The 13663-nt window shown below is 49.8% G+C and overlaps 1 protein-coding gene across 1 annotated transcript in view; it reads left to right on the top strand.

Annotated features, from left to right (window-relative positions):
• Positions 1-13225, top strand: part of ODAD4 (outer dynein arm docking complex subunit 4) — a 33991-nt gene extending 20766 nt beyond the window's left edge. Inside the window, exons 9-13 of the mRNA XM_023725219.1 lie at positions 784-870; positions 2169-2365; positions 5478-5578; positions 10126-10210; positions 12693-13225. Coding sequence (XP_023580987.1) covers positions 784-870; positions 2169-2365; positions 5478-5578; positions 10126-10210; positions 12693-13129 — 907 coding nt within the window. The 3' untranslated portion in view covers positions 13130-13225. The remainder of the gene's footprint in view (positions 1-783; positions 871-2168; positions 2366-5477; positions 5579-10125; positions 10211-12692) is intronic.
• Positions 13226-13663: the final 438 nt, after the last annotated feature.

Genomic DNA, 13663 nt, shown 5'->3' with positions numbered 1-13663 from the left:
GTAGGGTTGCTATGAGTCAGAACTGACTCAACAGCATCTAACAACAACATTGTTTGGTTTTAAGAAGACTTCAGGGGATAGTTTTGGTTTAAAGTTTAAAGATTATCTCAGGGCAATAGCTTCAGGGGTTTATTTTTAACACAAATGGGACAGTATACATCGTGTACTGTCTGGTCATCTGATTTTTTAACAATATATCATGGATAAAGGAGCCCTGGTGGCGCAGTGGTTAAGCGCTTGGCTGCTAACTGAAAGATCAGCGGTTTGACCCTACCAGCCATTCCATGGGACAAAGATGTGGCAGTCTGCTTCCATAAAGATTTACAGCTTTGGAAACCCCATGGGGCAGTCCTACCCTGTCCTATAGGTTCACTTTGAGTCAGAATCGACTCAGCGACGGTTTAGTTTGTATCACGGATATTTTTTCATACACAAAAACTGTCATTGCTAGGGCACTGACAATGTTTAGATTGTTTCCAATTTTTGTTCTTATGAACAACACTTTAGTGAATGTTCTTGTCATATTATTGAGGTAAATTCCTAGGAGAATTGCAGGATCAAAGAGACGTTTTTGTTGACTGATTTACCCTCTGGAAAGGTCCCAATGAATTCCATTCCCAGTGACAGGGCATGAAGGTCCTTTGTGCCACAGCCTTGCCTGGGCATCGTCCCTCCAAGTGGATTCTGCAGGCCGGAGCCCCTGTCTTTGCCTCCTTTTCTCTTTCCACAGTCTCAAGAACAGCTGATTTCTAGTGAACGACTTATTGTGCTGCTTCCCCACAGTGACCTCCCTGATGCTAAATCGAGAGCCCTCGACAACATTGGCAGGGTTTTTGCCAGAGTTGGGAAGTTCCAGCAAGCCATTGACATGTGAGTGACCAAGAACTGCCTCCCTCCCCACCTTGGGACCAGCACTTCCACCTCCACATTGGGCTCCCAGCCTGGAGCCGAGATGCCAGGCAAAGAGGCATTGGAAGACCTGGGTTTGGTTCCTGGCTCTGCCTCTGCCAGGCAACCATGGGCAAGTCGCTTTTTAATCTCTGGGGCTCATTAGTAAAATTAATTATTGGAATAGAATCAGTATTTTTTAAAAATTTCCCAGTGATAAGAATCACCTGGAGCACTTGTCAAATACATGAATTACTGGGCCTCTTCCCTGGAAATTCTGATTCTACTGGTCTGGGTTGGAGCTCAGGATTCTCATTAGCAAGCACTCCAGGTGATTCTTACCGTTGGGCAATTTCGGAAACTAGTGGACCAGTTGGCCTTCTGAGTCTAGTCTGGGACTCCCTGTGGCCATGTGGGGCCACTGAGAACTGTGCCTGAGCTCTCCAAATGACCCAACTACCAGACTTTTGATGTCCAGCCCTGGACTGCTTAACTGCTAGAGTTGGGTGGGCTCAGCCACAGGGAGACTCTGGGGGAGGACACTGACCTGGAGGCCAGCTGGCTCCAGAAGAGCCAACTCCTTGGGCCCATTCACTTAGCTCCCCAATGTTTAGCCAGGATAGAAGTTGAGCTTCAGGCCCCCGCTGCTTGATTGAAATGGACTTGTTCTGTATTCACCAACAGCCTTCTGTGCTACGTGTAATTTGGGTTCCTGAAAGGCCTCTGGTGTCTAAATGTCAAAAGACAGAGACATATAAGAAATGAACTACATTACCCACCCATTAGTGTCTTTTTATAATAAAATATGTTTATAATAAATATGTGCTTATTATTTAGATATTAATTTGGAAAATACAGAAAAGTAGAAGAAAAAGTTATTCATAGTCCCACTACCCAAGGACAAGTACTAATTCTAATTCTATTGACATTTTGTTTTTTCTGTGTTGCTTTTCTCTTATAGAGATGTGAGTATCCTTTACACAGTCTTGCATCCAAGTTATTTCATTTAACAATATTCTTAGACATTGCTTTTGTGTTACTTCAAACATCATTTTGTAAACATTTTCAACTGTTGAATCAAATTCGGTCCCATAGATGTATCAAAATGTCTTTGGTAGTTTTAAAATATTTTATTGATTATTAACTCCACACCTGTATCTGAAAGAACTGGTAGTTGGGGAAAAATGTTTATGCTGTTGCTCAGCAGGAAGCCTTGGCCTCCTATGGCCAGGTTCAGGGTTTGAGTGTAAGAAGCTGACCCCCGCCCTTCCTATTCCCAGGTGGGAGGAGAAGATCCCGCTGGCAAAAACCACCCTGGAGAAGACCTGGCTGTTCCATGAGATTGGCCGCTGCTACCTGGAGCTGGAGCAGCCCTGGCAGGCCCAGTCCTACGGCGAGAAGTCCCAGCAGTGTGCTGAGGAGGAAGGAGATATTGAGTGGCAGCTGAATGCCAGCGTCCTGGTGGCACAGGCACAAGGTATGTATGGGCTGAGAGACAACCACCCTACCTTTCCCAGACCACCAGGCCCCTTACCATTAGCCTCTTACACCTTACCTTGTGCCCCCTGCCACCCCAGGGCTGGGAATCCTGTGGGCTGAGCTTCCCCCCTCAGTGTGTCCCCACCCAGGTTAATTCTGAGAGTAGGAATAAACCACTGGATTTCCACCAGTGCATGTTCCGTACCTACTTTAAGCAAAGTGTGGTCAGACCTCAGGCGTCCCAGATTGCTCTTGAGGAGGTCAGCTGCAGCACAGCCCAGCATCGCGACATCATTGTAACCATGCCCGTGTATTGAGCCGCTTCCTCTCCCCATGGTACTTTTTGCACAAACATTCTCGAATTCAATCATTATGCAAGACAATGATGTAGGCATTATCCTTATTTTATAGATGGGGAAACTGAGGCACCGAATGGTTCAGCAGGTTGCCCCAGTAACATGAGCGAACTTTTTGGAATGATGGAAATGTTCTAAAACTGGGTTGTGGTCATGGTTGCCCAACTCTGTAAATTTACTAAAAGTCATTGAACTGTATACTTACAATAGGTAAATTTTATAATATGCAGATTATATCTCAATAAAATTGTAAAAAAATAACCAGCAAGAAGTGGAGGGTAGATAGATAAAACAAGATTAGCAAAATATTGATAATTGTTAAAGCTGGGTGATGGATTATGGAGGTTTATTATACTGTTCCTTTGACTTCTGTATATGTTTGAAATATTTTGTAATACAGAGTTGAAAAAGAAATTGCCTCAGGTCACTGGACTAGTAAGCAGTGGAGCTGGGACTAGAACCCAGTTCTTCCTGACTCCCTAGCTCAGGCTCTTAATCACTGTGCTGAGCTGCCCCTCCTCCAGATATAAAGCTAGTGTCCAGTGAGGGAGGAAATGTGACAGGTGCTACAATCATTCATTCATGCATTTATTCGTTCCACAGATACTTACTGGGCCCCTTCTAGATGCCAAGTTGGGCATACAGTAGTGAGCAAAACATCATTATTTCCGGCCCTCATGTCTGAGGAAGTAACTTTTAAGCAGAAACTTTAAGGATAAGAAGACACCAGCTGTTCGGAGAGCTGCGAACAGAGCTTTGCAGACAAAGAAACAGCACTTAGGAAGGTGGGCAGGAGCTTGGCTTATTTGAGAAGCTGAAGGAGACCAGTATGGGCTAGAGCTCGTGGGAGCCAGGAAGGGAGGAGGTTGAGAAGGGGTCAGAGCTGCAGATCTCGTGGGCCTAGTTATGAGTTTTTGATTCTTTCCTGAAAACGTAAGAAAACTGCCGAAAGCTTTCAGCTGGGGAAGACATGATCACTGTGGCTTTTCCCAAATCTCTTTCCTGTTCTTAGGGGCTGCCTACATGCTGCAGGGGAGATGAGGTTTACTCCTCAGGGTTGACATTTCCTGAGTCCCTTTTGAGGACTTGGGTCCTGAGGGCCTCTGGAGAACCACGTCACTAACTGCTGGCCTCAGTTTCTGAGCCTGGGGTTGAATCTATCAAATACAGCAGCTGGGGAGCCACCAGGCTCCAAAGGCAGCACAGCCCAGCGGGGAGAGCCTGGGCTCTGAGGCCAGAGCACCTCCTGGCTCAGGGACCCCAGGCAAGTTGCCACCCTGTGCCTCAGTTTCTTCATCTTTAAATAAAGATAATCACAGTACCTACCTGTAGGGTGGGGCCCTGGTGGCACAGTAGTTAAGTGCTTGTCTGCTAACCAAAAGGTCAGCAGTTTGAACTCACCAGCTGCTCCACAGGAGAAAAATGTGGCAGTCTGCTTTCCTAAAGATGTACAGCCTTGGAAACCCTCTGGTGGGCAGTTCTCCTCTGCCCTATGGGGTCACTATAAGTCGGAATCGACTCGACGGCAATGGGTTACCCATAGAGTTGTTGTGAGAAAGAAGTTAATACACACTCAGGCGCTTAGAACAGAATCTGGCATCTAGAAGCACTCAATAAATACTACTCTCTTTCTTCCTACCCTGTCACCTAACAACTTCCTGCGAGTGTCTCTAACAGTGTGGAGGAAACAGTACAGTCCTTAGTAAAGCATATTTATGGTTGAGAAGATACATAGATATAAATGTGTAGGTTTGTACATGCACAGAGTGGGGAAATGAAGAGGAAAACAGCCCCCACAATCAAGATAACGTCAGGTCACGCATTCAGCTACAAGCTGAAGAAATTGTCCTGAATGTGTGACTCCCTTGAAGAAGCCTCATGGCTCCTCTGCAGGCCTGCAGTGTCAGAGTCCCTTTGTCTCTGAATGAATCCTCTGACTGCCCTTCATTTCAAATGAGTATTTGCAAAAAACAATGTATATTGATCTCATTTATTGACTCCACATATTTTCAAAATGCACATTTGAATCTCTTTTCAAATGTAATATAGCCTTTTGAAGTTTTATTTATGAGCACAAGGACTTCCTTTCCCATGGATCCCAAAGCTGTTCTTAGGAGGGGGTGGATCTTGGGTACACGCGACTATAAAACAAAGCCACGGTGCGTGAAGAACTGGGGCGTGGGCTTCCCAGGCCCTGGCTGGTGAGCATTTTTCTCCTTCCTTCTTGAAATTAAGTTCTCATAAAGACAAAAACCAATCAATTATTGCAGTCCCACCTCCTCCACTAAGGGGCTGTGTGAGCTTGGCTGAGCCGCTTCCTCTCTGGATTCTGACTGCATGGTGTGGGGGCTGGATTCCAGCCGCTGGCCCATGGTCACAGCCAGATCACTGATGCTTTTGAAAAATTTGAACATTTAAAAATACGAATTTTCTCCTCTGGAGCAATCTGAAGATGGGCAATACTGCTAGAGAGGGTTATCTCCCCTGGCCCAGACACACATGTGTGCACAAATAGGCCAGACACCAGGCCCCTTTCCCTCACTGACCCCTTCATCTGACCTCAAATCCAAGGTTCAGGTTCCCAGGTTCGGGTCCTCAGTGGTAGGTGGGCCCAGGAATATGACAGAAAGGGTGGTGCCGAGCGGCTCAGTGATGGTGCCCCTGACTCAGGGGTGGCTGGGCACCTGCAAGCCAGCTGCATTGTGCTACACACAGTGTCACACTCTACCTGTGCCTTCTCTCCTTGCTCTCCAGTGAAGCTGAGAGACTTTGAGTCGGCCGTTAGCAACTTTGAGAAGGCCCTGGAGAGAGCGAAGATTGTCCATAACAACGAGGCGCAGCAGGCCATCATCAGTGTGAGCATTTCCCCCAGATGGGCCTCGGGGTTGGGGAGTCAGGTGGGCAGTCGGCCATCGCTGCCAGCATCAGCCTTTCCACCCAGCGGGCGCCAGCTCCCTCAGCTTCTCAGTTGGCCATTGCACATTTACAACTCACCAACTACGGGACACATTCCAGGTGTGGCAGTGGCTTTCAGATGTTTGCTGCTGCCATCATCGGTAAAATCTCTTTTATCTAGTGACCCAGTACAGATATTTTTATTGAAAACAAATGAACAGAAAACAGAAACAAACATTTTACGGAACACTACTCACATTTACTCTACTATGCATTCTTATATTTTCTATTCCATTTCATTTTATTTAATGCTTGTTGAAACCTTCTGAATTGATTTTAGGACTCCCAGTTTGAAAACCACTTCTCTAGGAGACAAGAAGAAATACAGTCCAACTTCCTCACTCTCTTGCTTAAACCCTTTGTTGGCTCCCTGGCGTCTCTTTTCCTGCTGGGCCGGGAAGGCCTTAGGTAACCTCTCCTCTTTTAGGCCTGTCCGGCCTTCACACTGGTCAGTCCCCACCCCACCACCACCTTGCACTGCAGCCAGAGACCTTCAGAGCTTCCTGTCATTCCCTTATCAGGCTTTCTTATGCCTCTGGGCTTTAGTATATGCTGTTATTCCTGCCTGGAATGTTTTTCTAAACCCTCCCCAACTAACTCCCACTCCACCGTTAGGTTTCAGCTTCAGTGTCACCTCTTCTAGGAGGCCTTCTCTGACCCTCTCAGTCTGGGTGAGGTGTCCGTCCCTCCTCTGGCTCCCATACCCCCCGTATGTCCCCGTCAAAGTCCACATTACACTGTATTACAATTGCCTAGACCTGCGCTGTTCAATAAGACAGCTGCTAGCCACCTGTGGCTATTTAAATTCGAATTAAATAAAAGTAAATGAAATTTAAAATTCAATTTCTCAGTCACACAAGCTACATTTCAAGTGCTCAATAGACATGTGGCTCACGAGTACCACATAGTGCAGATATAGAACATTTCCATCATCACAGAAAGTTCTGTTGTACGGTGCTGGCTTAGACATAAGCGTCATGAGGCAGAGACCAGAGGTGAAGCCAGGGTAAGCCTGGGTAAGCTTTAGGCCTCCTACCGCCCCCAGAGCGACTCCAGACAGCTATACAACCTTAGGACAGTCAGCCTGCTCACCTCCTAGATCCACAGTCCCCAACCACCCCAGACTGCTGCCCCTAAGCCCTTCCCATGTAGCAATTCTGGAGCGTGGTTGGACCCCAGTAAACATCTGCTGGCCCCTGCCCTTGGGGAGCTTGCCCCTGTGGTTGAGTGAGGCCAGCCTGGCACAAGGGGCACAGCCTCGGGGACCAGACTGGAGATGCAGCAGTCGCTGGGGAAAGGGACTGGGTCCCTGGGAAGTGGCACTCTGGGAACGCTCCCAGTCAGAGGTGGGCCTCATGCTGGGCTTTAAGGACAAGGATGGCAGGGTTTGGCCAGGCCAGCTGAGAAAGGGCAAGAGCACGGGGGTGTGAGAGCTGGAACAGGGACACTAAGGGATCTGTGGGAGGCAGAAAAGTGACCCTGGGCCTGGATCCAAGGGCCAGTGCGGTTCACTGTGGCAAGGTGACAGTTACCCCAGACAGTTGGCAGATCCGCTTGGATTTGAACGGCTGAAACGGCAGAGAAGCAACCTGACCAACTCAGCCTTTTAGGAGGTGAGTTCACGGGTACGCTGGCTGTGAGGACCTTGGTGAGGCTGACACTGCCCTATCCTGTGGAGAAATCGCTCCCATGATCCCTGTTAAAAAAAAAAAAAAAAAATGGCATGGGGCAGAGTCAGACCTCCTCTCTCTTCAGGAGGGGGACAGAGAATCAAGATCAGCAGCCCAGGGCTTATTCCTATGAGGCAGAGGTCAGAAATGCCTTCTCTCTCTGCCATCTTTACCAATTCTGACACCAGCTGTCTCTCCCACTGCCCTCTCTACTGGGTTTGATAATTCGTTGCAGTGGCCACACAGAACTCACAGACAATACTCAGGTTTATGCGGTTTATTGGGGAAGTAACAGGTTATAATTCAGGTTCAGGAATGCTCAGGATACAGGTCTTCCATCAGGACAGCCCCTTCCCAGCAATGCTCGCAGGCATGCCTCTCTGGCCCTTCAGCCTCTGCCTTGCTCAGGCAAGTGTTACAAAGCTCTTTTAGCTCTGCCAATAAGTGCCCAGAAGCACTCTATTCCACCAGCGAATCTCCTGCCCAAAGGCACTCAGCTTTCTCACTCTGTGGGCCGGGAAGCCCACCATGCTGTCTCCTGCTGTTGTTTCTCTGCCAGTGCTTCTCAAGCTCGCTCTCTTCCTGGTTCCAGGAGCTTCTTAGCACAGGGATCCCGGGTCCAAAGGATGCACTCTCAACTCCTGGCTATTATTCCTTGGTGGTTGTGGGATCCTGTCTCTCCTGCCTCTTGGATGGCTCACCTCAAGCCCAGCAGGATGGCAAAACTGACCAATCCCTTTGGTGGGCTAAAGTTACCCTATTTGCACTGTCCGGCCGAGTCACTTGTTTGGAAGGTAAAAGGCGTTGGTGAGAAAGCCCAGGCAAAAGTGATCCTCACACTGCAGTCCCCCAACAGGTGGCAGTATAGCTTCGGTTTCCTTACCTCCCAGGGCGCCTTTGGCCTGTCACATTGCTGTCCTTTTCCTTCTGTTGAGGGGAGATGGCTCCCTGTAATGTATACCTTGCCACTAACCCTGGCCTCCAGAGGAAGAGTGCTAACCTTTCCTGAAACCCTACCATGTGCTCCAAGATTCACATACATGGCCTCTTCCACGAGATTGCCCTGCAGATATCTCTGGAGAGAGACAGCATGGCAATAGTTCAGCACATATTTACTGAGCTCAAGGCTGTTCTGGACTTACCTAGCACAAAGGTGACTCGACCGTGCTGGTTCTGGCCCTCAGGAAGCTTGGTGTCAGCAGGAAGGCTAAGACAAAAGCACAAACCCTTGTTTATGATCAGTGGGATAGGGAACTAAAGCCAGTCGATTCAGACTCATGGTGACCCCATGTATGCCAGAGTAGAACCGTGCTCCATAGAGTTCTCAATCACTGATTTTTCAGAAGTAGATCTCCAGGCATTTCTTCCAAGGCACCTCTGGGTAGACTCGAACCTTCAGCCCTTCATTTAGCAACTGAAAGCATTAACCATTTGCACCACTGGAGACTCTGATAAGGGGTGAGGGGAGTCCAAAGGCAAGACAGCCTCAGTGGGGAGGCAGGCCAAGGAGGGTTTGAAGGGTTGAGAGGCTGCCAAACCCCACCACCTTCAGTGACTTCTCACGGGACCACGTCCTGACCTCTCACCCTCCTGGATTGCCATCTGCAGGCAGGAGGCTTATGGGAAGCAAACCCACACCAGCAGAGTATGTTCAAGTCTTTCAGGAAACATTTACTGAGTGCCTCCTGGGGCTCTGCCCTGTGCTGACTGCTGTGAGGAAGAAGGTAGCACTTGCCCTCAAGATGCTTACAGGCTGAGGTCCAGCCCCTGTGGAATGTGTACTTGAGTTGGGGAGACTGCAAACACTCAAGAGGCCCTTTTTGAAGGCAGGCCAGCTCCCCCACCCCATAGTGTGTGTCTTGGTTATCTAGTGCTGCTGTAACAGAAATACCACAAGTGGATGGCTTTAACAAACAGAAGTTTATTCTCTCACAGTTTAGGAGGCTAGACGTCTGAATTCAGGGTGCTAGCTCCAGGGAAAGGCTTTCTCTCTCTGTTGGCTCTGGGGGAAGGTCTTTGTCATCAATCTTCCCCTGGTCTAGGAGCTTCTCCGCGCAGGAACTTCAGGTCCAAGGGACACACTCTGCTCCCAGCACTTCTTTCTTGGTGGCATGAGGTCCCTCTCCTCACTGCTCGCTTCTTTCTTTTATATCTCAAAAGAGATTTACTCAAAATACAACCTAATCCTGCAGATTGAGTTCTGCCTCATTAACAAAACTGCCTCTAATCCCAACGCATTAACATCATAGAGGTTAGGATTTACAACATACAGGAAAATCACATCAGATCACAAAATGGCGGACAGCCACACAATATGGGGAGTCATGGCCTAGCCAAGTTGGCACACATTTTGGGGGGACATAATTCAATCCATAACAGTGTGTTTCTGAGTCCCCCGGTCTGTTTGCTGCCTTGCTGAGTGCTTAGGGGCTTGAATTGCTTTTTGCATTGGCTGGAGCCAAGAGCAGCTTTCAGTAAAAAGGCAGAAATTTGTAGACAGACACTACCCCAAATACATGCCTATGCTCAAGAGAAATGAATTTGGAGTTACCTGACAGCATGAATCATTCATACCACTTAGTGTGGGTAACCCCAGCTCAGTGAGTATCAGTTAACCTCAGGGCAGAAGGCTTCAGAGGAGCCCGAAGGAAACTGAGGTGGGCAGAGTTAAACCAGCTCCCTGTCTTCTGGGAGTGGGGCTTGGGATAGAGAAAGGAAAAAGGGTAACTGCCAAACTGGGGTTAAGAGAGTTCACCAGCTCACTCTGCCACCCACAGGCCTTGGACGATGCCAATAAGGGCATCATTGAAGAACTGAAGGAAACTAACTACAGGGAGAACCTCAAAGAAAAGAAAGAGAAAGGTGAGTTCCTGGGACCGTGTAAAATTCAGCTTCACAGTTCTCCCTCTGCTTTCTCTTCTGTCTGTCCCAGCAGCTCCTCTAGGCCAGGGGCTTGGTGCTGCCCCTGAGCCTTCTGATTTCAGCGCTGCCCCAGCCTAGGCCCCAGCCTTTCTGGTCAGCACCCTTGCTCCCTGGGGCAGGTTTGAACCTAGGCGGTCTGGCTGGAGAGCCCACTCATTTAGTCCTTCAGTTAATTCATCAAACATTTGAGAAGCACTTGTCATGTGCCAGGAAGGTGTTAGAATCTGGAGAGACAGAGGCTCCCTCGGCCCCCCGCGCAGAGGAGCCCATAGCCCAGCAGGGAAGACAGAGTTGTCAGCGAAGGGGATCTTGCCCTGAGATCCCCTCTAAGTGCTGTTGTAGAGGTGGAAATGCATTGCTCTGAGAGCGCATACAAAGGAGCACTGTGTTTCTGGGGAGATGGAGAAGGCTTCAAAGAGGAAGAATCACCTGATTCAGGCTCCAAAACTTCTTTGCACCAGGAGTTCTCCAGGTGAGAGGTGCAAGCAGTGGGAGGGGGATTCCAGCAGGGAACATCAGGAGCAAAGACACAGGCCTGATAGCAACTCACACTTCGGGGCCCTTGCTATGTGCCAGGTTAAGCACCAGACAGGAGTGACCTCATTCAGAACCCACCACCTGAGGAGGTAGGTATTGTTTTGGAGAAAAACAGAGGCTGAACAATGTTGACTAACTCGCCCGGGGCCCACGGACAGAAGGGGAGAGCTGATCCACAGCCCGCACCCTTTTCTGCTCACTGGCGCTGCTCTTGGACCAGCAGAGGGTAGGGCAGGTATGGGAGCGGCACGGGGAGGGGGGGGGTGCGGTGCCGAGGCGGCTTTGTCTGGTTTTGCCTGAAAGCCGTGCTCCACTGGCTGGTCTGGCCTTATGGCGCTCTTTCCCACAGGCCTCCAGGGAGTGAATAGGCCTGCAGACCCCATATCGAGTGGGCCATCAAGGTGCCCTGGCATCTCCCAGCCCACTGGGTGGAAGGGGGAAGGAAGGGGAGGCAGGCGGTTGAGAACCCAGCCCCACCTGAGTCGGCAGCGCGCCCCAGAGGAGCATAATCGCTGCCCCGCTCAGAGCTTCCCACATGCCAGCCACTCTCTTAGGGCCTTATGCGCACGAGCTCATTGGAGCCTCCCAGAAACGCTGTGAAATAAGTTCTGGCTTGATTTTACGGAGAGGATGGTGTTTTTCAGTCTCGGGCAGCCTGACTTGAGAACCCAAGTTTTTACATGGTTCCATACTGGTCTGGCTGCCCCTCTGGTGCCCTCCCGCCAGCCATGCTGTGGTGAAGGGGAGCCAGATTGGTGGGGTGGGGCCTTTGTGCACCCAGGGGACAGAGCCCAGCCCTGGGGACCTGTTCTTCCCATAGTGCAGATCCTTAGCTGCAGCCCTCCAGGCTCTGAGGCTGAAATCCTCTCTGGTCCAAGCAAGGCAGTGGGAACCTGGGAGTGGGTTCTGGGCACCTGAGCAGCCCGATGACAGCCCTTTATTATGGAGCTGGTGGCGTAGTGGTTAAGAGCTCCACATGCCCTTGGAGCTTCTCTAAGAAGGCACGGAGCACTAGATGTGAAGAGAGTCAGTAGGGAAACAGCAGATGCTCCAAGCAGCCTCTCTCCCTTCCTCTCTCCCCTCCCCTGGGACAGGCCATGTGCTGCCGAAGTTGTGCTCCCAAAAACTCCTTGGAAGGCCCCGCAGCCAGGGGCAGCTGCTGGGCACTTCCTTCTCAGGACGGCAGGCGGCAGCATTGTCTATGTTTTCACCCACAACGGCTGCCTTTTCCTGCTGTGAGGCCTCTAAGCAGCATTGCAGGCATCTTAGAGACCAGGGGCTTCCCGGAAGAAAGTGTGGGGGTACTCAGCAGGGGACTGCTGATTCTTCTCTCTAACTGCTAAAAGCAAGGAGCAAGGATCCCTTTGGTTGTAAATAGCTCCCCAGCTGCTAGCAGCCTGCTCACATGTTCACAGGAGACCTCCCAACAAAGAAGGAATGCGCTTCCCAGGGACAAAGAGAAATGTCTTGTAGGGAAAAGAGAACATGCTCTGGGGTCAGACTGTCCTGGGTTCAGATTCTGACTCTGATATTTATTTACTTGCATGGTGACCGTTGCATGTGATTTCTCTGTAGTCAATCTCAGGTCCCTTGACTGCAAATCAGATCAAGGGTACTGTGCAGCGTTGACAACTGAATGGTGTAACCTGCACGGCGCCTCTCATCATGCCTGGGACCAGGCTTGTGCTCAGTAATTGGTGGTTCCCTTTCTCTTCTTTGTGGAAGGTGTGCTGTCAGCCACAGACAGACAGAGCCTGTGAACATGGCCATTCTCAGGGCCTTTTCTCGGCTGTCTCTCAGATGCACAGGCCTCCGTAGGCTGGGGCTCCCCTAGGCCCAAAGCTGAACAAACTTTGATCTTCCCTTCTTTCTCTTGTTTTTTCAGAAGAGACCATGGAATTGGATGATGCCACAATGATGGCAAGGAGGCTTACTGAGGAGAAGATCAAACGCGTGAAAGAGGAACCTGAGAAGGTGATGAAGCAGTGGGAGAGAGAACCTGCTGAGGCAGACGACGACGACGAGCTGTTCAAGGCAGACCTGAAGAGCTCTGCACTTGGGCTGGAAGACAGCAGGCAGAGACTAGAAGCAGAAAGCACCAGCTCCTCAGGAAGAACAGAACTGGGGGCGATGGAAAGACGAGATTCAGGAGAAGTTGGCAAAAGACTGTCTGGAGAATTAGGCAGAAGAGAATTGGGAGAAACAGGCAGGAAACTATCAGATGCAGGCAGAGGAGAGTCGAAAGAGCTGGGAGGGCTAGGAGACACGGGGAACACAGAAAATTCTGAAGAGATGGGAGAAGACAGAAAGGAGGATGAATGAAGCCTTGTTAACAGGTGTCGGGGTCAGGAGGCTGGAGCTCACAGGGATGATGGGGTCTCGGCAAACTGGATTTTCAAGCTGAGATTTGTTGTTAATAGGGGAAAATGGGGGACTGGGCCCTGCTGGTCACCTCTGCCTCTTTCTGTCACCATTTTCCCTTTAAATATATAACTTTCACTCCTGTAAACCCTGAGTTTATCATTTTGCCTCCTCACTCCCACCCAGTCTCAGAAGAGCCTTAGAGAATGAATCAGTGATGCTCGTGTGGGTACCACTTTGCAAGCAGAACTCTTGTCCCAGAATCCCAAACAAGGCCTGACCAAGAGTGTGACCGAGGTGTGGAATGAAGCCCTCTCCCCCAGTCCCTATCCTAGGACCTCATAGAAGAGAAAGGCGCTAAGAAATGTTTTCAAGAGGGTGAAGAAACAGGTGAGCTCTGAAGAACCCAGGAAGCTTGACAGGAGGAGGAAGGAGAAGGGCTTGGGAACAGCTGTGTATCTGCCCAGCCACTGGCCATTGGTTCATTTCGCTGAG

The sequence above is a fragment of the Trichechus manatus genome, unplaced genomic scaffold (assembly GCF_000243295.1).
Source record: "Trichechus manatus latirostris isolate Lorelei unplaced genomic scaffold, TriManLat1.0 scaffold00294, whole genome shotgun sequence".
Classification (NCBI taxonomy): Eukaryota; Metazoa; Chordata; class Mammalia; order Sirenia; family Trichechidae; genus Trichechus; species Trichechus manatus.
This window is presented reverse-complemented; position numbering and strand designations above follow the sequence as displayed.